Source organism: Carettochelys insculpta, chromosome 1, assembly GCF_033958435.1.
Source record: "Carettochelys insculpta isolate YL-2023 chromosome 1, ASM3395843v1, whole genome shotgun sequence".
In the NCBI taxonomy this organism is placed as follows: Eukaryota; Metazoa; Chordata; order Testudines; family Carettochelyidae; genus Carettochelys; species Carettochelys insculpta.
The window spans coordinates 24,330,253-24,356,770 of record NC_134137.1 but is presented as its reverse complement, the minus strand read 5'-3'; the positions used below and the strand labels follow the sequence as shown (position 1 = coordinate 24,356,770).

The 26,518-nt window shown below is 47.8% G+C and overlaps 1 protein-coding gene across 8 annotated transcripts in view; it reads left to right on the top strand.

Annotated features, from left to right (window-relative positions):
• DLG2 (discs large MAGUK scaffold protein 2) overlaps positions 1–26,518 on the top strand; it is a 1,656,639-nt gene that overhangs the window by 1,528,299 nt on the left and 101,822 nt on the right. For 7 of the 8 annotated variants that reach the window (XM_074983573.1, XM_074983537.1, XM_074983550.1 and 4 more), the window contains one exon: positions 293–407. In XM_074983573.1, coding sequence (XP_074839674.1) covers positions 293–407 — 115 coding nt within the window. Of the gene's footprint in view, positions 1–292; positions 412–26,518 lie in introns of those variants that run through there. The other variant, XM_074983566.1, reaches the window with a different exon arrangement.

Genomic DNA, 26,518 nt, shown 5'->3' with positions numbered 1-26,518 from the left:
TCACTGTGTTTTAGCAGTGCTAACAATACTGATGCTGGGTTCATGTCCCAGGCACTGACTTACAGGCAAAGATCTGCTTTTGACAGGGCTTGCAATAGCATAACTTTTGCTGACTTTTATTCAGCCCTTACAGCAGGCCCATGCTTCAGGCTCTTTCCTTCTACTGCAGATAGTTCATGTGACCATGACTATAAGGACATGTTCTTATTAATATTAACATTCATTTGCATTTACCAAGTGTAATTCAACTTCTATAGAGGTTTTCTTTTTTCTTTTTAATTTTCATCACCAGAGTACGCTCGATTTGAAGCAAAAATCCATGACCTACGCGAGCAGATGATGAACCACAGCATGAGTTCTGGGTCCGGCTCCCTGAGAACCAATCAGAAGCGTTCACTCTATGTCAGGTAGGCACATGATGTTTTTCTTGATGATGAATGTCAGCATGTCTGCCTTGTAGTTTGGGGAGCTGCGAAATATAACTGAGATGCATATCATGATGTGAATTGACATGACGGAAAATTTATAATGCCGTGATATTAACATAAATTCTTGATGTGCCTATAGTACTAATGCTATCATTCCACAGCAGTTTTTAAAGAGTAGTAGAAAGAGTTGTAGAATTTTTTTTAAAGATGAAGACTTTCACCATTTGATAATCCACACAAGTATCTGAAAAAACAGATGAGCTTTTATGTATGTGAAAGGCCTCAGGACAAGTCCCATTGGACTTGCCACAAGGAGTTTATGATCAGAAAGACAGGATGAAACAGGATGATAACAAGCATATAGGATGTGGACACTTCTTAGCTAGGAAGTACTGATGATCACAGCTCTATCTTTGCCATATTTATCCATTTTCACTAGCCATTACTGACCAAAGGATTGGGATTCATACCTCTGATTCTGGCAGATTTTGCTGTCAGTCCTTCATTTTGGTAATGGAAAATGTACTGCTAATGGTAAGCATGTGGGGCTTAACACCAAATATCTTAGTAGCGCTCCTGCTTTTTAGGCCTTCCTCTTCTAAACTGTTTCCTCATGTGGTGCATGTAATTTGAAACTCTTAGCCATAATGAAGCACAGGAAAGAAAAAAAGCAGTCTTGTAGCACTTTAAAGATTAAGAAAATAATTTATTAGGTGAAGAGCTTTCATGGGACAAACCCACTTCTTCAGAAGATACAGACTAACATGGCTACCCCTCTGTGACTATTCACAGGGGAGAAATTTGTCGAACTCTAGGCAGTGACAATTATTCATGTGGGGGAGCAAACTCTTAAAGCTGAGTCCTAGATGTTGTCATTGTGCCTTCAGCATGATGGGAGAGGGAAGCAAAGCAGGAATTTAAGCAGAAGGAAAATACTTAGGTGAAGCAAATGGTGGTGTCATTGCAGTTCCTTTTGACAGGAATTGCAATAGGCACTAATTGATGCCTTTTGTAGAGTGGTCAAAGACTAAATAGGGATGGAGATGGAACTACTCTTATACCCCACAGGTTGATCTCCAGATGAGGATGTAAGTGTCATGGATACAGGTCTAACTGTGCCACTGACCCTTCTCTCATCTCGCTCTTAATGAATAAGTAGAGGTGTCAGAGCTTCTGCCATATTTTTTCTTTGAGAGAAATCTAGTGATTCTTCAACTCTTAGACCAGTCCATGATCTACAGAGCTCTAAAAGTATCTCCAGATGTGTTTGGTACCTGCAGTTCTTCCCTATGGGAGTCTGTGACCAATGGAGAATACAGTTATCGGATAGCCTTCTCAAAACCATAGTATTGTTTAATCTGAGCAGTTGGAATAAACCACAATAAAAAGAAAAAGAAAGAAAAACGAATTTAAAACAATACACTTTGGCTACGTCTACACTAGCCCCAAACTTTGAAATGGCCACACAAACTGTTAGGCCTTTCTAGGATCGTGGGGAATGATAAGCTGTTTGGGTAGAATAGATATGACACACAATGGCCATGTCTACACTAGCCCCAAACTTCGCAAATGGCCATTTCAAAGTTTACTAATGAAGCACTGAAATGCATATTCAGTGCTTCATTAGCATGTGGGCGGCCGCGGCACTTCGAAATTGATGTGCCTTGCCGCCGCGCGGCTCATCCTAACAGGGCTCCTTTTTGAAAGGACCCTGGCTACTTCTAAGTCCCCTTATTCCCATGAGCTGATGGGAATAAGGGGACTTCGAAGTAGGCGGGGTCATTTCGAAAAGGAGCCCCATCAGGACGAGCCGTGCGGTGGCGAGGCGCGTCAATTTCGAAGTGCCGCAGCCCCCCACATGCTAATGAAGTGCTGCATATGCATTTTCATGCATGCCAGCAAATGTCTTTGTGTTTTTGTCAGTTCCCTGACGAAAAAATGTGTCCTGAACAAGTACCCCTGCCCTAGAGAGATGCACACCTTTTAGCTAGGCAAAAGCTCTTTGTCTTCATAGTTTCTTGAATTTGTCCTGCTGCTGCTCAAGAGCAGTTTGGTGTGCTCAGCAAAAGTCAGTATCCCTAAGGCTGTGGCCACACTCGAGAGTGATTTCGAAATGGCTTATCCCTATCCATTATTTCGAAATAAGCCATTTCAAAATAAGTGGCATGGAAGCGACTACACATGAAATGCAGATCGACGTTGCGATCTGCAACATTGAAATGACTCCCAGTCATTTCGAAATGGAGCGGCTACACAGCCACAGCTTCATTTTGAAATAACAGGGCAGAAAATGGTGAAGGCAGGGACAAATGGCTGACAAGCCCTCCTGGAGCATGGACGAGCCAACCCCTTAAAGGGCTCCTCCCAAACACATCCCCCATGCACACATGCTGAGGACCCAGGCTGCTTGCAGCACGCGACTTCCAGCACAGCACTCAGCAGAGTCTTAGCTACCACACCACTGCCTGCCATGGACCCTCAGCACTTCACTGACGGGGACACTTTGGACATTGTGATCAGCCTGATGGCCATCCTGACAGCATGCCATATGAGGCTACGAGCTGCCCAACACATGGCCAACTTCCTGCAGGCTCCCCCCATAGTGCATCCAGAGCACCCCCTGTTCCAGTCCCGCCGTCGCCTCTGGTGGTACCCCACCAGTGGGGAATGGTGGGACGACATCATTCTAGGAGAGTGGGACGACGACCAGTGGGTCCGCAACTTCCGGATGACTCGGGCCACCTTCATGGAGCTCTGCCATTGGCTGGCACCAGCACTTGCCCACCAGGACACCCACATGCAGCCCGCGCTCCCCCTGGAGAAACAAATGGCCATCGCTCTGTGGAAGCTGGCCACCCCGGACAGCAACTGCTCAATTGGCCACCAATTTGGGGTGGGGAAGGCCACCATCGGGGTCATCCTCCTTGAGGTAAGGCACCCGGGGCCACACATCCATGGCGGGTTCCTGGGGAGGGGAGGTCCCAAGGTGTGGGGCCCCGGGGAGTGGGGTCCCTGGGAGGGGGTTCCCAGGAAGTGGGATCCCAGGGAGTGGGGCCCCCATATGCTACCACACACTCACGGGTGCCTGTGCCCTCTACCCTATAGGTTGTCACCGCCATCAACAAGATCCTTCTGCACCACGTGATCCGCCTTGGGGACGTGGACACTGCCATGGCCAGCTTCCAACATCTGGGATTCCCCAACTGCATCAGTGCATTGGACAGCACCCACATCACCATGTGGGCCCCACCACACACCCGGGGACAGTACATCAACCGCAAGGGCTACCGCTCCATTATCCTCCAGGCTCTCGTGGATGCCTGAGGACGTTTCACCAATGTCTGTGTGGGCTGGCTGGGCAGGGTCTATGATGCCCATGTCCTGCAGAATTCATGGCTCGGCCACAGGATGGCAGAGGGCACCTACATCCCCCTACGGGAGCTGCCGGTGGGGGATGTGACCATGCCCCCATGCATTGTCACCGATGCTGCCTACCCACTCCAGCCCTGGCTAATGCACCCCTACACGGGACACACCAATGAGAGCCAGGACCTTTTCAATGCCCACCTCAACCACACCAGGAACACCCATGGAGTGGGCATTCGGCCATCTGAAGGCACATTTCAGGTGCCTCCTGTTGCGCCTGGAGGTAGGCCTGCCCAGTGTGCCCGTGGTCATGGGCACCTGCTATGCACTGCACAATCTTGTTCTTTGTGGCACACTGGGCAGCCAAGGCTCTGCCACACTATGAGCAGCCAGGTGCGGTTCCATGTCACCAGGTGAACCAGGATGGGGTGCGCATGAGGGAGGCCCTCCAGAAGATATTTGCCTGGGGTCCCCCATGACCTGACCCCGCTCACTTCATGCAGCCCCCTTTCCCCTCCAGTTCTCACCCCTGCCCCACCAGCACGGCCCTTGCCATCCCCACACAAGGCAGGACACATACATCGTTAAATAAATTCAACTGCTACGTTTGGAACAGAAAGAACGTGTGACTATTTATGGGGTGGGGGAACTATTTACATGGGGGCCAGGGCTGAACTATATACATGGGGAGGTGGGGGTCCTCAATCCTCTGTTGGAGTGGCTGGTCGGGAGCCACGATGGCCCCTGGAGCCATGACCGCCCCGGGTCCGGGGACCATGTCGGGGCCAGGATGGGGCAGGTGGAACAGGGAGGTAGGGCTGGACTGGGGTGTCTAGGGGCTTGGACTTGTGGAGAGGAGGAGGGGGAGCCACGGATGGGCAGGGCTAGCTTGGCCATACCCAGCGCGCCAGCTCCCACCGCTCGGCTGGGGTCATGTTGGCTGGGAGGAAAGCTTCAAGGGCTGGGGGGACAGAAGGGGTGCGGGGGGGGGTTGGAACAGGGAGGAGCTGAGGAAGAGGGGGGTAGCTGGGAAGAGGGAGGGGCTGGGGTGGGGGGTTGGCAGGGAGGAAGCGGGGGCTGGGGCATGACGATGTGCCGCCCTACTCCGGGTCCCGTGGGTGCGCGTGGGGTGTGATACAGTGGGGGGAGTCGGGTGGCCCGGGACCGACCACCCCACCTTTATAGCAGCCTGATATAGTGTAGCAGCAATATGTGATTCAGTGTATCTACTTTAAAACCTAGGTTTCCACAGTATTATGAGTACCAGGAACAATAACACTCCGATTGTGAACACCACAATGCCCTGTAGCTGTTCTAAGTCCCAATAATCCTCTATACAGACCCAGCTAGTCCAGCTAGTGGTATTTACCTATAGTGATTTATTCATTTATTCGTAACTACAATTACTTAACACTTGTTATATATATATATATATATATATATATAGTTATTTATTTGGCATAGGCTAAACACTAGATTACATATAGCTGTATATGATTACATGTGACTTACCAATAACATCCAATGCTCCCACATCTCACCAACAACTACGTTACAGCGGCCCTTCAAGTCAGAGATACGGCTTGGTTGGGACCTTTCGTGGTGGTGACATCCAGGTGATCAGGCCGGGGTCTGCTGTCTGGACTGGAAGTTGCTAGCCTCCGCCTTGTGTCCAGGAGCCCGCACCCTTATTCCTGCTAAATCACCTTTTATACTGTTTCTTACCTGGGGGTTCGATACCTGGCCAATTAAAGCATTTGTTACCTAATTTGGGCTTTCTATCCTCCCGGCCTGTCAGAACATGTTACAAGATTTCCTCTGTCCTTGGTCTTTTTCTGAACCTCCCCTGGGACCCTCTGATGTTGTACAACCAAGATGTTCTCTTTGGGGGGCTTCCAGCTACTAGCCCCAGCTGTTCTCTTTGGGGACTTACTATCTGCTTGTCAGGATGTTCTCTTTGGGGACTCTCCAACTACTTGTCAACTTTCTGATTTCTTTCTCCTGGCCTGGCTTCAGACCTTCCCGCCGTTGTATGATAGCGTTCCAAGATGGAGTGTATGGTCATTCTGCCTTGCGAGTGAGGCCCGGCCACCAGGTGCTCGTGCTCCCACAGGGCAGAGGGGGGTGCTGTGGGAAAGCCCAACCATGGGCGGGTGGCTGGGCCAGGCAGTTGGCGATGGCCTGGGTCAGGATGTCGAGAAACCCAGCCACCCGGTCCCAGGCCACCCACTCCATGGAGAGCCATTCCCGCAGCAAGTGGTTCTGCTCCCTCCATGCAGCTGTGTGGGCTGCTGCCAGATCATCTGCCCAGCTCCGGTGGTGGCTCCTCCCACCATGGCACCCAGTCCAGGGAGGTGTCGCCCCTTCACCCTCCTCTGCTGCTGCGGGGCTCCCAGGCACATCCAGAGGACTGGGGTGGCTGGCAGATGCCAAGGCTGTGAAGACATATGGCGAGAGGGTGGTGCCCCATTATTCATGAGCCCGGGTACTGTGGGCCAGCGGCCTTGTCCCCACTGCCATCCCACCCTGCTTGTGGTGAGGGGCTCTGGGGTGGCCTGTCTTCTGTGGAGGCCATCAATGTGGGGCCATTAGAGTGGTTGCCCCGGCCTGCTGGGCTTCTGACCCTCATGGCAGCCCATGGCCCTGTGCGGGCCCCACCCGGCAGCGATGACAGCCATCCCTGGGTTCCTGGTCCATGGCTGTGTGCCCAGGCCTGTACTGACTGTGTCAGGGACCACCCCCTCCCCTGTATGACCAGTGCACCCCACACCCAGTCCTACCTGAGGGTTCCTCAGGTGATTCAGGGGAGGCCTGAGTGGAGGTAGCCCAGCTAGGGCCCTCAGAGGGCTTGGCCATGCACAATGGTCCCTCGCTCCCGCTGTTGCTGTCCCTGGTGCCAGCAGGTACTTTGGGGTCTGCAGTGGGGGGGAGGAGCATCGCAGGTCCTGACTGGGGCTCCTTGCCCTGCCCCTCTGGCTCCGCTGTGTCCAGGGTCCCCCCGAGTGATTCAGCCTCCCTGGGTCCCAGCAGCTGGTGGAGCTCCCTGAAGTAGGGGTAGGTGGCTGGTGCTTCCCCTGATTGCCTGGCTGAGTCCCTTGCTCAGGCATAGCCCTTCCGCAGCTCCTTCACTTTGGAGCGGATCTGGTCAGGGGTCCGGAGGGGGTGGCCCTTTGCAGCGAGGTTGCTGGCAAGGCGGGTGAAGGTGTCCACATTTCTATTCCGCCCCTCCATCTTGAGCAGGATGTCCTCCCCCCCCGAGACAGCCAGCAGGTCCCAGACTTCAGCTTCCAGCCAGACGGCCCCCCTCCTCTTTGCAGGCTGCCCAGAGCCCTGGGTGTCCCGCCGCCCGGACCCCTTGGCTCCACAAGGATCCTGGGGGTCTTGGCTGCAGATCATCGGTCAGGCCATGGTGGGGTGTCACTTTCTTCTGAGGGTGCTTGGGAGTGTTGTCTGGCCACCTCGTGCTCCTATGGCTGCCAGCAACTCTCAGCTTCTTGCAAGGGGTTTCTGTGTCCCTGCAGCTTTAAGGCACCCACAGCTGACAGCCATAGAGCTCTGCCTGCTGGTGGGAGGGACTGGCTTTGTGGAGGACTTTTCATTTCAAAATGGCAGCCAGGGAGCTGCCACACACATTTAATTTCGAAATTAACATTGAAAGGAGGCGTTTTTCCCAACACAGGAGTGGAATAACCATTTCGAAATGAACACCTTTTAATTTCTAAATCAATTTCAACATGAGCAATTGCTGTGTAGTCGCTCTCCTGCTCATTTCGAAATTTTCAAAATGAGCTGCTAGTGCGGCCACAGCCTAGGTGTCAGTGTCCATTCCATCATCTTTTGACAGCCCTCTGTAGTTAGTCTTATCTTGAGTCATTGTTTTGAATTCCTCTTTGTTTCCTAACATACCTTGTGATTAAAACTAATACACCCAACAGTAAAAATCCCAATACAGTATCTATTGATTATCACAGAGAGGCTCCATGCCCACCACAGGAAGCACCTTAGAAGGGCAAGACTGGGGAGCATTCTTGATGTTATTATCAATACAGTATTTTTTCTGTAAATAGAGGGCTTCAGCCTGCTCACAATCCAGCAGCTTTCACAAGCATCACATTAACATGCATTTTTAAATCAAAATTTAACTTTAAATACTGAAGCCCACGGTCCTCATAAGCCGCAGTCGCAGTGTAACTGATTCCATAGCCTCTGAGAAAACTTTACAAAAATGCCTAAATGTTATTTTCAAATTGATTTAGGTGCCTGGGACCAAAATACTACCGAAAGTCAATGTGACTTAGGTTTCTGATGGTCAGATTTTCAAAGGAATTTAAGCATCTAAAGGCACATAGTGGTATTTTCAACCGCACTGAGTCAAGTGAGTCAACAGGATTTAAATGCTTTTGAAAATCTGCTTCATTAGCTGTCTAACTACCTATGAAAATTTGAATCTATGTACCTAGATCACTTTTGAAAATGAAACACAGTCTCCTACATTATTTTGGCTCTACTGAAAATGTTATCTTCTGACTTAATATGCAGCTGGTGAAATAACAGCTGTTGTTTTTAAATTCACACCTGGAAACAAAGAATTTATAATTTTGTGAAATAGAATTGGATTAAACAAAAATCTCTAGTTGTCATCATGGTGGCCTACCAGTAGCCAGACACTCTTGTGATGTCTTTTAGCCACATATCTCAATTTCACTTCCCATTACCAAAAATACAGATTTGTTGTTTTATTTCTGAACTGAACAGAAAAGCCTCAACCACTAAACCTCAAGAACCTCCATTTATTTTTAATTGCATAAACTCATGCAGTCAAAGCCAAGAAAGCTGGTCATGATCAACTCTATTAAAGTCTACTTGGTAAGTGCTGTATTTTACATATTACCATCACTGGTTTGGAATGTGGAGGAACCTGGAGGCCACAGTCATGGACATGATCACCCTTGTGTGAGGAACTGTTGATTCAAATAATATATGATTATTACAAAGACAGCTTCTGTCTTTAATACATAATGGGGAAGTAGAATAGTAACAGAGAGGTAGAAGTGGGTCTGTCCCATGAAAACTCATCACCTAATAAATCATTTTGTTAGTCTTTAAAGCGCTCCATGCACGCTGTTTTGTTTTGGGGAAATAGAGTAAGGGAAGAATGACATGGAAAGCATGCATGTTCTCTGAGGTCATGATTTGCTGAGTGCATTAAAGATAGAACCCCTTCTCATTGAGAAATCTTTTTGAGAAGTCTGAAGTGTAAGAGAATACTGTGATAATGTTCCTTCATTTCAGACCAAGTGAATTTCAGATGGTCATTTTGATAAGCATCTATGCAATGTATGAAAGAACAAGATGCTGCTAATTATCCTAAAAAGTCTATGTAGCAATTCGCCTGTGGAAAGTTAATAGTGCCATTTTTCTTCATTTCTTCTTTATTTAAGATGTTATGGTTTTGCTGTTCGGAACTGAATAAAAGCTTGTGTGTATGCGTGTGTGCGTGCATGTGTGTGTGTGTGTCCGTCCATGTATTTATCTTGAAATGTTTTAACGTTGGAGTTTTAACTGGGATAAATTTCATTGGTTTAGGCAGTGTGTGGGTAGATAAAGTAATTGCTTCATAGATAATAATTGCTTCTGGGAAAACCAGAAAACAGGGAAACAAGTTTATCTTCAATGAGAATTATTAAAAGATAAAAAGAGCTAGTGAACCAGCAGCTGCAGCCGGCTAGAAAGTGTGGGTCAGACTGCCCTTCTTGTGGAGAAAGTGTGAGAGGAAAGGCAAAATCTGTGGCAGGAGCCGTGATAGGTGCTAAAACTTTAATTGTCACAGCTGTTAAAGTGTAGTCTTAAAATCTGTATATACTAAGAATAAACTAGAGCACAAGAGACATTTTTAACATACAAAATTATGTATTCCTGTCAATTCCTTTGCTTTATTTTGGTGGTCCGTGTTCTTGTCTTACTCTTTATCTCAGTCATTTCAAAGAGCCATTGCTGCTCCATGGAAAATGTTCCTCTTCAACAGTATTTCTGAGTCAAACTCCTATTTTGTCTACGACTGCATCTATACTATGAGATAAATTTGAATTTAAGGCAGTTAGCTCACTATTACCAGGTGACTATCTTCACTGTAGATATCATTAACTTGATTTAGGGTGCACTAATCTTGAGATTACAAAATCGCACTTATCTGACATGGCATCAAGCTTGAATTCATAAGTTCAATTAAAGGCCAGTGTGGAAGTGCCATGTCCTCAAATTGAATTTATTAGCCTCCATAAGTGTCCCCTATCTGTCCCACAAAGCTGTGCATGCTGCACCTGGCTCCCAGCTCCCCGCTACTAGCAGGAACTGGGAAACTGACCAGGCTGTTGCACTCCTGTGGCAGGGGTCAGGCACCCCACAGCCAGGCACCCACCCCCAGGATGCTCAAGCCAGCATGGGGCCAGGTGCCCATGGGCAAACACCCACCCCACAGGCGCCCTTGGCCACCTCTGAGCAGGTGCTCCCAGCCAGTGGGCTTCAGCAGCTTTTCTACCAGAGCAGGTGAATGGCGGGGGTTTGTTTTTTTTATGAGGGTTTTTTTGGCAGGATGGGAGTGTTTTGGGGTGTTTTTCGGGGGGTTGTTTTCAGGAGGTTGTTTTTGGGGGGAAGTTGGGGTGGGACTGGGATTGGGGGAGCCTGTGGGGCGGGGAAGTAAATCCTTATATTTAAGGGACTATGGGGAAGAATAGATAGCCCTATTAGGAGGGGTTTACTGTACTAGCAGGAGCTGTGAAATTGACCAGGGCTGCTGTGCTGTCAGTTTTCTGCGTCCCCCAAGCTGCTGGACCTGGGAAACTGACGGTGCTGCAGCCACTGGCTCAGAATGCAGGGCTGAGGGAACTGTGGAATAGGTTCCCACTATGCCCTGCTGCAACAGTCGATGTTTGGTGATTTCAGTGTGGAAGTAATGTGTCAAATTTTTTAGAAACCTGTGGGAAGTGAGGCTACTCAAAATCAAATTTAGAAAAAACAGTATTATAAAATCAATTTTAATAAATTCAGATTTATCTTGTAGTGTTGATGTAACCTATGTCTCTTTTTCTGTTCTCTGTAGTAGTGACCTCATATATAGAAACACTGTCATTGTTTCTTAAGAGCTCATGTGCTTCTGCTTCCCTGAGTACTTACTGTCTGTTGGGCATGTTATCAAAATTTCCACAGCAACCAATTGCAGGCCTCAAGGAATATTATGAGACACTAGGTGAGGGTCAAAAAAGCTTAAGGAACCGAGATTATCTTTGTCAGGCAAAATGCTTCAGTGAACAAGAACAAGGGAAAAAAATCAGAAAACACGACATGGTGGACAACCTGATGTTTAACGGGCTAAACAGTGGTTATTTATAGCTTTTATATTGCCTGTCTAAGGTTAATGGATTTTTTGGATCAATTTGTTTTAATTAAACTGCTGAGACAAGGGTCTGCTTTTCACCCCTTTTAATTGTTAACAGCTCAACTGCTAGCTGAAAAACTCATTGATAGGAGGTGAAGCCCATCAATAAAGCTTAATGTTGTGCTATACACAGATGAGTTTTAGTACTGACTACATCCTTATCTATTGAACTCAGAGGTTAAAAGACACACTCTTGCAAAGTCATATATATGGTACAAGGCACCTGCCTCTCCAGCCTCTGTTCTCCAAAGTCACTCATGGGCTGTAGACTATGGCAACCTTTTGAAGAGCTAAAACATTCAGGAAGTTTGGATGAAAAGTCTCTTGGATGAAAAGAAACCAGTTTGTGAAACTTTAGTGTAAATGGTCAAGAATTGAAGGGATCTGCTAGTGTAGACATGAAGGATCAATACCGTTCAATTCATAGATATTGCTAAATTGTATGTGTGCTTGTGTGTGCGTGCACACAAAATAGATTAGTGCTAGATTTTCTGAAAATATCAGAACTACTCCTATCACTGCAGCTAATTGAAAAATATGTTTTAGATAGCATACCATGCCAAAGAACTTGCCTTCGCAGAATTATCCATCTACGGGGTTCTCAAACTTCATTGCACCACAGCCTTCTAACAACAAAAAATCCTACATAATCCCAGCAAGAAGGATTGAATCTTAGACTTCTTGAGCACTGCCATCCAAAGTGGGAGAGTGGGGCAGGCAAAGCTTGAACCATACCTGCTTTAGCTGATGGGCTAAATCTCAAATGCATCAGCCACACATGGGCTGTAACATGAAGCCTACCACAAAGCCCTCAGGCTTGGGTTTTAGTCTGAGGCGGTAGAGCTTGGGCTTCAGCTTTGGGGCCCAGCAAGTCTAAGCCAGCCGCAGCAACCCCCTTAAAATGAGGTCCTGATCCATTTTGGATTGTCCATCTGCAGTTAGACAATCACTGGTCATTCTGATTTCTACATAAAAGGGGTTCAGGCAAGTTTAGAATGCACAACTGTCATGTACTTACAGACTGAATGTAAATATTATTACTGGAGGGTGTTAATTTGGCTAGTTAGAAATTTGGATTCAGCTCACAAGGTTTATGGAGGTGCAGAGCCTTTCATCTCTAGCTTGGTTGCTTAAATATGTCCAAGATCAGTTGTGACCAAACGCCATTGCATCTCAATGATATTGTTGCCTTTCGTAAAGTGCTTAGAAAGTTTGCTGCACTTTGGAATTTTATTCTTAGCTAAATTGGCCTCCTTACATCACAAAGAAGAAATGAATCACTGCAGTTCAAAAAAGCATAGAGCATCAACCTCTGCCAGCCACAGAGGTGGTCCTTCACGTCAAGACACAAGCCTCTTAATGGACTGTGGAAAGTAGCTTGCCCTGCTACTGCTCGTGCTGTACCAGTTTTACAGATAATGTACAGTACAGAGAGTATGTTAGGCACCTCAAAACAGCAAGCATTACATTTAGTAAATTACTTATAAAAGGGAAAACAGGCTTATTTTTTCATCATTTTGTTGTATTTGATGTAAGGCTGTTCCAAAGCTTTGGCAGATAGCCAATAGGATACTTTAAATTACAGAAAACCTCTAGGTTTTCTGGGCAATGGTAAATTTGGACATCACATGTTTCCATATCAGGTTATTGTTTTAATATCAGCTCATAGGAATGAGGGGATTTCAAAGTTGGTGGGGTACTTTTGAAAAGGACCCCCATCTAGATGAGCTGCACAGGAGCAAAAAGCAGCAATTTCAAAGAGCCGTGGCCGGCTGCATGCTAATGAGGTGCTGAATATGCGTTTCAATGCCTCATTAGTAATCTTCAATTTGGCCATTTGCATGGTCAGTTCAAAGTTTTGTGCCAGTGTAGACATAGCCCTTGGCTTTGCCACGAAGTTACTGGATGACTTTCAGGAAACCTCTTCATTTTTCTGCTTCAGCTTCTGCATCTCTACAGGCCCATGGATATTTGGCTCCATTACCTCACAGTGTTGTGAGGCATAAACAACTAATGTTAGTACAGTTCTTTGAACACAAAAACTTTATACATATGTTTAAATAGTGTTTGCTAAATTATTTATTAAGCCACAAATGATAGAAGTAAACATTTTCCATTGTAACTTCTCAAGATTCCATATAGCGCAAAGGAGATATGCCCTTAGAGCAATGTTTCTTAAACTTTTTGAGACCATGGAACACCAAACAATAATATTTTTATGAGGAACACCTATGAAAATTTTCACAAAAAATTGTCGTCAGACAAAACAAACAAACAAGCATACAAACAGCAACATATTCTGCAAAAACAAAATGAAGTAATTTAATCAGATATCATAGCAATGAAGAAGTAACATTGTATCTGGTTTTAATAAAAGAAAATATATACCATCATTGTATTTATCTAACCACTCACGGCACACCTATGAGTTTTTCATGGAACACCGGTGTTCCGTGCAGTATAGTTTAAGAAACACTGCCTTAAAGGCTGTCAGGGGCTAGGAGCATTCTGTTGTGTACTCTGATTTCCAGAATAATAAATCCTCCACTTGGCGCTATAGGCAGTATATGCACTTACTTAAAATAGACTGGATGACGTAGTTATAGTAGCACCTGGGGAGATCTCTGTTTGAAAAGTCACAGGATTTCAGTTCAGGAGCTGTAGTGAGTTAGAAGTGAAGGGTTCATTCACTGAAATTCATGAGGAGTGCAAGCAGCATACAGGGCTGGTTACATTTACAGAATATCTGTTATACCTAGGGTCCAGCTTTCAACCAGAACATCCAGTTGAAGAGGGATCCTGGCAGCTCTGTCACTGTCTGCCTGGTTTGTGGTGGCATGCAGTGGAGCTGGTAGACTCCCTGCTAGCCTTCACACTGGGCAGCTCCCAGCAAGCAGCAACCTGGCTCCACTCCAGGTCCTACATGCAGGGACAACTTGGGAGCTTTACATGCTGCCCTGCCCTAAATGCCGCTGCACTTCTCCAGTTGGCCAGGAACCACAACCAATAGAAGCAGCAGGGGCAGCACCTGTGGACAGCGTGGAACACAAAGCCACCTAGCTGTACCTTCACAAAGGAGCCAAAGGGGGAACATGCCACTGCTTCCCAGGAGCTACTTGAGTCAAGTGCCAACCAGAGCCTGCACCACAGGAGTCTGTCCTCTCTGCAGATTTCTCCTCAGCCATGCACACATACATACAGCATAAGTTGCCTTCATGGCTGCGTTAGGGTATCTGCTGTTTCTATTAAATTAACAATGTGCTTTGGATTTTAGCTTTGCTTGTTTTACAAGTCCGTACAGTTCTCACATTTTTGTCCCTTCCTCCATCCCATCATAGCTGCTTTGCCACTCTCAGGAATAAAATCAAGAGCTACTGATACCATACAATTAGTACACGATGTGTGTTTTTCCTGGACTGGATGGATGTGTAATCCCAGCCACACTGTCACACCAAAAATTACTTCTCTTTCAGGCTGCAAAACTTTGTTACATAAATTGTAGTTTTGGGAGGGGATTTCTGTGAGTGAACTTGGCACCTAAATATTGCTGTTATTTTATTTTGATAATTGCCAGAACCAACAGGACACTGGCTGCCCCCTGCAATGGCAAGACAGAAACCATGACAGCTCTCTCTTTGTATTGAAGCATAAATCATCTCAAGCTGGATTTTCATAATGTTTGGAATTTACCTTTGATGAATTTCAAGCAATGCAAAGTTCTAAATTTATAGCACAAATTGAAAAAGTGTGTGGAACAATATAGAGAGAATGCTATTGGGAAATCATTTGTTACATAAAGTTAGAAATTGTAAGATGTGTGCTTATGACTAACCTGCATGTGCAAAGTGGGTCCCTGAGTTGGCAAAGTGCATAGTAGAGCTGGAAAACTGAAAAGTACATTGTCAGTTACCCATATTCTACTTAAGCTTGCATTTTAAAATTTTCTACTGCTAATATTCAGCTATTGTCTTATTAATACAAGCTGTGGTCCAGATCCCATAGAAATGGCAATAAGGGCTATTTAGAACAGCTAGGCCGTGTCTACACGTGCCCCAAACTTCAAAATGGCCATGCAAATGGCCATTTCGAAGTTTACTAATGAAGCGCTGAAATGCATATTCAGCGCTTCATTAGCATGCGGGTGGCAGCGGTGCTTCGAAATTGACGCGCCTTGCCGCCGCGCGGCGTGTCCAGACAGGGCTCCTTTTCAAAAGGGCCCTGCCTACTTCGAAGTCCCCTTATTCCCATGAGCTCAAGTTTGGGGCACGTGTCGACGTAGCCCTAGATATACACAAATCCCTGGGTCCAGATTTAGTGCATCCAAGGGTACTAAGGGAACTGGCAAATATCACTGCAGAGCCTTTGACCATTATCTCTGAAAACTCATGGAGTTCAGGAGCGGTCCCAAATGATTGGAAAAAGGCAAATGTAGTGCCCATCTTTAAAAAAAGGAAAGAAGGACAGTCCAGGGAACTATAGACGGGTCAGCCTCACCTCAGTTCCCAGAAAAATCATGGAGAGGATCCTCAAGGGAGCACATTTTGAAGCACCTGGAAGAGAAGAGAATGATCAAGAGTAGTCAATATGGATTCACCAAGGGCAAGTCATGCCCGACCAATCTGATTAACTTTTATGATGAGATAACTGTTTCTGTGGACTTGGGGAAGTCCATTGATCGGCTATACTTTGACTTTAGCAAAGCTTTTGATACAGTCTCCCACAATGTTCTTGCCAATAAGGTAAGGAAGTATGGCTTGGATAAATGGACTGTAAGGTGGATAGAAAGTTGGCTAGATGATCAGGCCCAACAGCCCAGTGGCTGAATGTCTGGCTGGCAGTCAGTATCAAGTGGAGTGACCCAAGGATCAGTTCTGGGGCTGGTATTGTTCAGCATCTTTATTAATGATCTGGATGAGAGGTTGGATTGCATCCTCAGCAAATTTGTGGAGGACACTAAGCTAGGGGATAGGTAGATACATTGGAGGGTAGGATAGGGTCAACAGTAACCTAGATAAATTGGCGGATTGGGCCAAAAGTAATCTGATGAAGTTCAACAAGGACAAGTGCAGAGTCCTGCACTTAGGATGGAAGAACCCAAAGAATTGCTACAGGCTGGGGATCAACTAAGTATCAGTGCAGCCGAAGAGGACCTGGGGATTATAGTGGATGAGAGGCTGGATATGAGTCAACAGAGTACCCTTGTAGCCAGGAATGTTAAAGGTATAATGGGATACATTAGGAAGAGCATTTCCACCATATCTAGAGAAGTTATTATTCCCCTGTATGTGGCACTGGTGAGGCCACATCTGGAGTATTATGTCCAGTTATGACCCCTTCCCCCGGCCAGTATAGAAATGATGTGGATGCATTGGAGCGGGTCAAGCAGAGGGCAATGGAAATTATTAGGGGGCTGGAGCACATCTATGAGGAGAGGCTGAGGGACTTGGGTTTATTTAGTTTGCAGAAGAAAAGAGTGAAGGGTGATTTGACAGCAACCTTCACCTTCCTGAAGGAGGGATCTAAAGATGATAGAAAGAAGCTGTTCTCAGAAGTAACAGATGGCAGAACAAGGACCAATGGTCTCAAGTGACAGAGGGGGAGGCATAGGCTGGATATTAGGAAAAACTATTTTACCAGGAGGGTGGTGAAGCACTGGAATGTTTTACCTAGAGAGGTGGTGGAATCACCATCCCAAGAGGTTTCTAAATCCCTGATTGACATAGTCCTGGCTGGGATGATTTAGTTAGGGTTGATCTTGCTTTAGGCAGGGGGCTGGACTCAATGACCTCCTGAGGTCCCTTCCAGCCCTCGGATTCTAGGAGTCTTTTCATTGGCTTCAATGGGAGCTGTGTCAGACTCACAGTCTGGTAAAAATCCTAGGCTATACTAATCTAAGGCAGAAATAAAGCACAAATAAAGATCACTCTACAAAATGTATGTCAAAAATGCAAGATATTTTTTAAGCAGGGCATGACAGTTTCTTCTCAGGCTGAGCTGGTTTCTTTTCCCTTACTCCTTGTCGTGTATATCAGCTCAATCTTCTGACATGGGGAGCTTCAGCAGCATCTGCTTCATGGCTCCCTAACACTTCCCAATTTGGTTCCTCCTCCTGAAAGGGAAAACAGGAGTTCAGGTCCTTTGGATCCTAGTTGTGGAACCCCAACCAACTATCTGGAGGTTTATGGGGACCCACACAGATAGTATATCTTATACTGGATTTTTTTATTATTTTGGAGGTTGGCATGGAACTAATGCCTAAAAAAAGGTACCCAGTTTACAGAACAATCCCAGACAATCTACACGGAATAGGAAACAAATAAAGGGTTACCTTCCAGGGTTCAAAGGTCATTATCTTGTTAGCAAGCATGAAACCTACTTTACTCATCAACTGTATGCTGAATATTTAGTAACTTCCAAAATAAAGAAAATGAATGAGTAAGTCAAGAACTAGTAAAGGGGGCAGCTATTGGAAGATATGGGATACTGATTTTTAGAGTTGCTGAGTAACAATTGGACTTCTTGGTGCTAAAGATGATTGGTGCTTCTGAAAATCAGGTCCATAAGTTTTCAGGGATCCTTAATTAAGGTCCCAATATGTTGTGGGTATGCTGCAGCTAAATTGTCATTCTCTGTGTGAGAACTGTGAATATGAAGTCATTCAAAAGTCAGTGGCTTTTAGGCTGAGACTATAAACTTTGTTGGTGTCCTGGGATGAAGTGAACTAAATGTGATATGCTGAAAATGTATTGCTATTCTTGGCATAGACTGTATAAAATCTGATATACCTGCTATATGATCAGGAAGGGCTATTAGCTGCCTAATGACCTGGCTAAAGATTTCTGTAACACTGTGCTCATTAGTTCAGCATATTTTCCTACTGAATTCATATTTAAGTTGTGAATACCTTATATATATAAAAATAAATTTCCACTTGGGTGACAGAATGACATCATCACACAAATGTGTGTGCCTGCCACCACGGGAATGTAGGCAGGAAGAGGGGCCAAGGTGAGCGTTTGGGGGAAGGTCCTGGGAAGGCCGGGGCTGACTGTGCAGTTCCCTGAACCCCTAGGAAGAGAGGGAGGTTGGTGAGCATAGTGAGCAGGGGGCACAACCCCCCTAAAAGTAAAGTTAGGTGTTGAACACCCTCAGTTCTCTTGGCATTCAGAGCCTGGCAGGGCAGGGCCCTATGGAATAAATTAAAGTGTATAGCAGTTTTGTTGTTATACAGGATGACAGGCTCTGCTTTAAATTCTTTATTGTACAATATATACAGTAGATTAATCATTTTAAACATGTTCTTTCCCATTGCATCTCAGTTGTCTATTCAGGTCATTCTTATAGAAATTCATTCCTTTACCTTGACAGTGGATTTTTAACTAGCACCTGCATCAAGTTTTGGGTGTAATTATTAAGCTATTCAGTAAAATCATAAACTAAATACTGAATTATTACTGAGTGCTGGAACAGCTTCTCTTTTAGCAAATACAGTAGAAAATTTTGGCATGCACCTGTGGCCATTGTCCTTGTTGTTCTGTCTCATAAGATAGTTAAACAGCGTCCCAGAACAGGTTGTAGACGTAATGGCTACATCTACACTAGCACACTACGTCAAAGTAGCCTATTTTGAAGTAAGAACATCGAAATAGGCTACTTCGATGCATATTGTCTACATGTCCTCCAGGGCTGGTGCCATCGACGTTCAACATCGAAGTAGCGACAGGGAATGTCGAAAGGAGCCTCCCCAGAAGGAAATGCAGAGCATCCACACACACAAGCACCCTCTTTCCAAATAAGGGGCCAGGAAAGCCCGCGGACAGGGTCACAGGCTGGACTAGCCCTTCCAGGGCAACAGCAAGACGCTCCTTTAAAGGGCCCCTCCCAGACACACCCGGCCTCCACAGCATGAGGTCTGCAGAGCAGTAGCCATTCTCTCGCAGACCAAGTCACAGCAGATATGGACACCCAGCAGCAGCAGCAGCAGGAAGAGGAGGCCCTCCAGGTAGTCATCCGGGGGCAAGCGCCCTGCTAGGTGCTGCCCAGGAGGCCGCCCAGTGGTTCCTGCCAGAGGAGCCCTCCCCAGAGGCAGACGGGGATGCCCCTGACCACCGGGCTCCCCTCTTCCTCCCTCACCAGCTGCTCCCCCGCCTCTGGAGCTACCCCACCAGCTCTGAGGGTTGGGAGCAGCTCGTCATGCGGGACTGGGATGACGATATGTGGCTCCGGAACTTCCGCATGTGCCGGCAGACCTTTCTCGAGCTCTGCCAGTAGCTCACCCCTGCACTGAGCCACCATGACACCCCGATGCGACGCACCCTCCCCGTCAAGAGGATGGTCGCAATAGCTGTCTGGAAGCTGGCCACTCCAGACAGCTATCACTCCGTGGGACACCATTGGAGTGGGAAAGGCCACGGTCGGGACCATCGACATGGAGGTTAGGAGGCCCGGGCACGCACCCTTGGAGGGCGGGAAGGCCGGGTGTGGGGTTGGGGGGGAGGGAGGGAGGGGCTGTGTATGTGCTGGGGAGGGAGGGAGGGGCTGGGTGTGGGGCTAGGGAGGGAGGAGTACCGGGGAGGGAGGGGCTGGGCGGGTGGGGTACCCAGGGAGGTGCCCAGGAGGGGGGCCTGGGGGAAGGGCCCTGGGGCACCCTGCACAGCCTCATGGGCACCTATGTTCCCTCCCCACAGGTGGTCTGTGCGCTTAACGCCATGTTGCTCTAGAGGGTCGTCCGACTCGGGGACCTGGACGCAGCCATCGCTGGATTCGCCTCCGTAGGGTTCCTGAACTGCTTCGGGGCCCTGGATGGGACCCACATCCCCATCCATGCCCCGGACCACAGTGGAGGAAGATACATAAATCACAGGGGCCACCACTCCGTGGTCCTGCAGGCCATGGTGGACAGTCAGGGCCGCTTCCAGGACGTGCATGTGGGCTGGCCCAGCTGCACACGTGATGCTCGTGTTTTTAGGAACTCGGGCCTGTGCTGCCGGCTGGAGGCAGGGACCTACATCCCCCAGAGGGGGATCCCTCTGAGGGACACCACCGTGCCCCTCTGTCTCGTGGCAGACGTGGCCAACCTCCTCCAGCCCTGGCTCATGTGCTCGTACACCGGCCACCTCAACGCCAGCCAGGAGCGGTTCAGCGCCTGCCTGAACCATACCCACCAGGTGGTGGAGAGGACTTTCAGCCATCTGAAGGGCCGCTGGCAGTGCCTTCTTGCCTGACTGGACGTCAGCCTCCAAAACATCCCCCAGGTTGTGGGCGCAAGCTGCACGCTCCACAACATCGTTGAGAGCAAGGGGGAGGCTTTCGTCCAGGGATGGGCAGTCGACGGCGGCATGGGCTTCCCCCAGCCGGCTGCCGCACCCAACCGCCAGGCCCACCATAAGGGGGTACGGGTCCGCGAGGCCCTGCCGGCCCACTTCAATCAGGGAGACCACTGAGCACCTCCCTGGCCTTCCCCAGAAGACCCCCTCCCGCACACAGCCCGCACTGCCCGCACACCGCCCCCAACACCTGCACGCCACCCCCCAAACAAGCACACGCCTCCAGCTTTTCGGAAAATAAAACCTTTTTTTTCTGAAACCTGATAACTTGTTTTGTTCACAACAGAAACTGCAACCAATATACGAAAAGGGGGACAACTATATACACGGGTGACAACTATATACATGGGGGCCCAGCGGACAGCTCGGCCATTGGTCCATCAGTCTGGGGTGGGGGTAGAGGGGTGCGACCCCTGCCAGTATGGCTTGCAACCCCCCCCACGTGTCCATGGTCCCCGGCGTGGCCAGCTGGGGGCTAGGAGGACCAGCAAGTACAGCCGGGATGCCTCCACTGGCCAGTCTTCAGCCCCAGTGTGCTCTGTGGAGCTTGCAGGTGGGGTGGTAGGCAGGGCAGCAGGCGGCGAGGTGGGTGGGGTGGCAGGCGGTGCGGCAGGGGGGCCTCGGATGGAGCAGTGGGGAGGGCAGCCCAGGGGGCAGCAGGGGACGGGAGCCGGGTGACGGCCTCCTGGATCGACCCGGCTATGTCCCGAAAGACCCCCATAAAGTCCTCCCATGCCGCCCGCCACCAGGTGGACTCCTCCCGGTCAAAGCGGAGTCTCTTCTCCTCCACTTCCATCTGCCGCCAGAGAGCTGCCAGGAGCTGGGGGCCCACAGGGGCCATCCCCAGAGTCCAGCGGCGGCAGGACCGTCCCGCTGCCCTTGGGGGTGTCTCCAGGCGCTGGCGGTGGCTGACCTCCGGTGGGCAGTCGGGGACGATGGAGGGTGCCTGGCTGCCTGGGGCATTGGATGCTGCAGCTGGAGAGAGGGAGGGGAAAGCTGTTAGTACAGTGCCCTGGCCTGTGGCCCATTTCCCCCACCCCCTCTTGGGTGCTGGGTCTCTGTCCTCATCGGTGGGTTTGATGTCCCTGTTGGCTGTAACCATGGCATTGTCCCCCTGCCCCGGGGTTAAGGCTGAGTGCTGTCCATGGTACGGGTGCTGACAGGCGCTGATGGTCATGCCGCCATCCTGGGACCGTACTGTGGCTGGGCGCTTGCGGGTTGGGGTCCGCTGGGGGTGTGTGAGGCTCCCGGTCATGTCTGGTGCCCCCGCTCTGTGGCCCATGGGCGTGTGCTCTGTGGAGTATGTACCTGACCATCCATTGCCAGAGAAGCCCAGTGGGTGGATGCCCGGCTGGTGCTCCGGGAGGGGAGGTCGATGAGGAGTCCCCACTCCTCGCTGCTGGACCCCTCCTCCGCTGTCCCGAGGGGGGGGGCTCCTCGGGTGGGTGCCAAGGTGCAGGGCTGGCCTCCGGGCCAGACTTCAGCTCCGAGGCCTGCTGGGGCTTGTTGGCATGGTGTTAAGGGTGGCTGGGGGCAGGAGGTGTCCTGGGGGCCCAGGATGGCCCTGAGCTCCCTGTAATAGGGGCAAATGATGGGGGCAGCCCCAGACCGGCTGTCTGAGTCCCGGGCCCGGGCGTACCCCTGCCGCAACTCCTTCACCTTACTCCAGACGTGATCCGGAGCGTGGGCAGGGTGACCCCGGGCGTCCAGGCCTTTGGCCAGTCGGGCGAATGCTTCTGCATTCCGCCACTTGCTCCCCATCACGTGGAGCACCTCCTCCTCGCCCCAGAGCCCCAGCAGGTCTCAGAGCTCAGCCTCCGACCAGGAGGGGCCCTGCCTCTTTTTGGCCCCCTGCTTGGCTTCTGGGGGTGCCTGGGTCCCCTCAGGAGGGGAGCGCTGGGGGTGCTCAGGGGGCTGGCTTGATGCCATGGCACTGGGAGCTCGGGTTGGGGTCCATAGAGGGCGTGCAGGGCTAGCACGTGCGTGTGCTGGTGCCTGCACGCTCTCAGCTTCCTGCCACAGGAAATCCGGGTCCATGGTGCTTTAAAGGCTGCTGTGCACAGGGACCATAGAGCCCCGCAGGGGCTGGACAGAGTGTCTCAACCCCTCAGCTGATGGCCACCATGGAAGACCCCGCTATTTTGAAGTAGTGGGACGCAGATTGTCTACACACACCCTACTTTGACGTTCAACATTCAAGTAGGGCGCTATTCCCATCTTCGGATGGGAATAGCGACTTCGACATCTCGCCGCCTAACGTCAATTTCAACGTTGAAATAGCACACGGTGCGTGTAGAGGCGCTGTGTGCTATTTCGACGTAGTGCTGGCTACTTTGAAGTAGCCGGCTAGTGTAGACGCACCCAACATGTGAAGTGTGTACTAAGGAAGCAGGGCACTTTTTATTTTTATAGGTGTTCTAATAGCTCTTCAGTACACATATACCCTATCTTCCAGATCCCCAGTGAAACTGCCAGCTTGATAGAGCAGTGCCTCACTCATCTGGGGAGCGTCAACTAGAATACAGTAATTTCAGCAAGTAGAAAGCAGTTATGAAAAGACGTGGCCTTTTTTAAGAGTATGGCAATAAGATTCTTGGAAGATGTAAATAATCAAAACAATCACAATTTCAGCTGTTCTGATTTTTAGTTACAAATTCAGAACACAGTCAATGAAAGAAGGAAAAAGTAACAATAAAATTGATAGTCTATATAGCTTAAAATGACTGAAAGTGAATCAGCAAAATATGCAGTTAGGGCTTTGCTGTTCTGCTTGAAAATATAATGTAGTCTCTGGCAAAAGCTCTTATGTTTCCATGTCAACAGCTAAGAAGGAACATCGGTTAGTGTATTGCACTGTGAGGTGCTAGGAAAGCACAGGCCAAGATAGAACCTGGATGTAGATAAATACACGAATGGAGGTAACACATCCCCAGATATGTAGTCAAGGTGAAGGGGAGATACATAAAAAAATAAAAAATGTCAGGGCATAGATCATAAAATCAAGATGCGTATTATTGAGATGGAAGGTCATCCAGGAGAAGAGGAGTGAGAATTTCCCTGGGAAGCGACTGTCCAAGAAGGATAAATGAGAATCTCTCCTTCACAGTGAGGAAATCCATCTGTGGAAAAGGGGATCCTGTTGTGTTGAGTAGGCCATAGTGATCAGTGGGCTCTATCATATCGGCTTGTTATGCCTATCATTAGAAATATAGACGGCTGAATATACTGTATAGTGAGCATGAGAATACAGGTAAATTGCCTATGAGAAATAAGGTCTATATAGAGCCTCAAAGCAACTCCAACTTAATATTCGCTACTATCTCACTCAGCAAAAAACAAAGTCTGTCAGCAGCAGGTCTGGGACAACACTGGCTTGAGGTCTCTACCTACCCCTCATACCATGCATCCGAATGGGTTTTATGCAGCTAGTTTCATGGACTGTTGTAAGTGTCCTGCAGGCAGTGTATCCAGGATCTCCATGTCCCAGATAATGTGAGTGTTGTGTGGCCAGTATAGATAGGTCTGCAGAAGACATGCCAATGGCTGGACAGTAAGTTTGGTTCTGAATCAGTTTAAGAAAGGGGTAGATTAGACCTAGTAGGTTTTGTACAGAAGGTATCAATACAAAAAAGCAGGCCAGTATCACTTTAAAGACTCACAAAATAATTTATTAGGTGATGAGCTTTTGTGGGGACACACCCACTCCTTCAGATCATAGCCATACTGTTCTGGCACGGCAATGATCTGAAGAAGTGCGTCTGTCCCCATGAAATCTTATCACCTAATAAATTATTTTGTTCGTCTTTAAAGTGCTACTGGACTGCTTTTTTGTTTTGATAGTATATAGACTAGCACGGCCATCTCTCTGTTACTACTTAACATTGGTATGTCATTCTATTTCTGTGCATCTCCCATACAGTCCCTATCCTTGAGAAGGTAGGACTTAATTCTAGTTACATGAGCCCCTCTTGATGAGTACTGAATGGGAGCACTGTGAGGTTAAAAAAGGACTCCAGAGAGCACCCTTTTGTACATGTGTGTATATTTATCAGTATGTACATTTGCCTTTCAGCCATCTGTATCTGCTGTGGAGCCTCTTCTTATAGCTCATACTTCTCTCACAATAGTTTTATTTTCATGTTTTATCTATAAATACACCAGATCAGAAATTGCTGCTAGACCTACTAAGGTAAAGTGATTGTCAGAATGTCACTTAAGCTATATCTAGATTGCCAAAAATTGTTGGCAAAAGATATGCAAATTGCGCAATGCATTTGCCTATCTTCTGTCAACAGTTCTGTCTGGAGAGGCTTTCCCAGCATTTGTCCTGTCCACATGGGGCCAAATGTCAGGAAAAACCTTTTTTCCAACAAATCCCTTCTTCCTTGTGGAACAAGGGTGACTGGGATATTAGCAGAGGGCTCTGGGAGCGGCAGACAGTGTTATGGGTCTGACACAATCAGCTGCAGCAAGCCTTGGCCAGAGCACCATTTAGGAAGGGAGTTTCACACCAGATGTCTACTTGTGGTGCATGCCCCAGCCCCAAGTGGAGCAGAGCTGCACAGCCAGGTCCCCTTCACCAGGAGCAAGGAAAGGGTCTATCAGGGAGAGGGAGGGCAGATAGGAATAAGGGGATTTCGAAGTTGCCGGGGTCCTTTCGAAAAGGAGCCCTGTTTGGATGAGCCGTGCGGCGGTGAGCCGTGTCAATTTCGAAGTACTGCAGCTGCCAGCATTCTAATGAGGCGCTGAATATGTATTTCAGCGCTTCATTAGTAAATTTCTAAATGGCCATTTTGAAGTTTGGGGCTAGTGTAGACACAGCCATAATGTTGTTCTTAGAGCTGTGTGAAATTCCATTCCTTCAGTCTGTAGCCATTCATGGAAGTTGTATATTTGATGCATCTTTGAATAATATTCACATCAGCCTCAGCTTTGCTGTGGGGCAAAAATGAATCCAAGATTTTAGAATAAATCTCACTGCTCTCAGCAGATTTCACTTGTTTTCAGATCACAATCACGTGAAACCATGATTTCCAAGAGCAAAATTTAAATTTCTGCTCTAAATCATTAACAACTGAGTATCAGTTCATTTGAAATGCTCACAAACTTCAGTAGTGCCCTTCCACAAAACTAAGCTGAATTTTAAGCTTAGTAGTAGACTATCCGTAACTGCAATCAGCAAGTCGTGTTTTGGGAATTAGCTATAATGATGTTAATTGGATCAGAATACCAACAACAAGCAATATAAAGTAATAAAAGGAATACAGTTAACAAACATTGGTGCTTGTATACATGAGAACATTCAAGTTCATTTTCAGTCTTTGGTTCTATCTCCAACCAAAGACTGTGGCAATTGCTGCACTCTGACCAGCGTGTTTGAACTTTGCATTCCAGAATGTTCCAGGTGTTACAGATGCAATAAAAACAGTCACTTCAGTTCCTAAAGCTTCACACACTACAGTAAATAAGCCTCCAAACCAGGGGAGTTTGATGTGGTTCGCATTTAATTATAAGCTTCCCAACTCTAATTCTTTCTTGTTAATCAGATATTACTTGGGATATATCTAGAACATGTTGATTTGTGAGCTTTATTATCTGCATATGTGTATGAACTTTTCTTACAGTTGTCATATGATTGTGATCATGGATTTTTGTCCCTTGATACCTTCAGGATATCTACACTGTTGTCTTTTTGCTAGTGCACATTGGTTTATAGATTTTGTTAACAACTATGGTACAGATATTTCTTTATTCCACTAAAACCTCTGTTTTGTTTTGTTACATCCTCTTTTCAGTCAGCCAGTTTATCTGTTTTATACTTAACATTATTAGGAGGTCAATTTACCAGAACTCTTTTCTATGTTCTCATTAAGAATAAATGATGCACATGATATTCCAACTGAAAGTACTAAATAAAGAACATAATTGAAGTAATGACCTTGATGCAAAGACAGCTGAAGTGT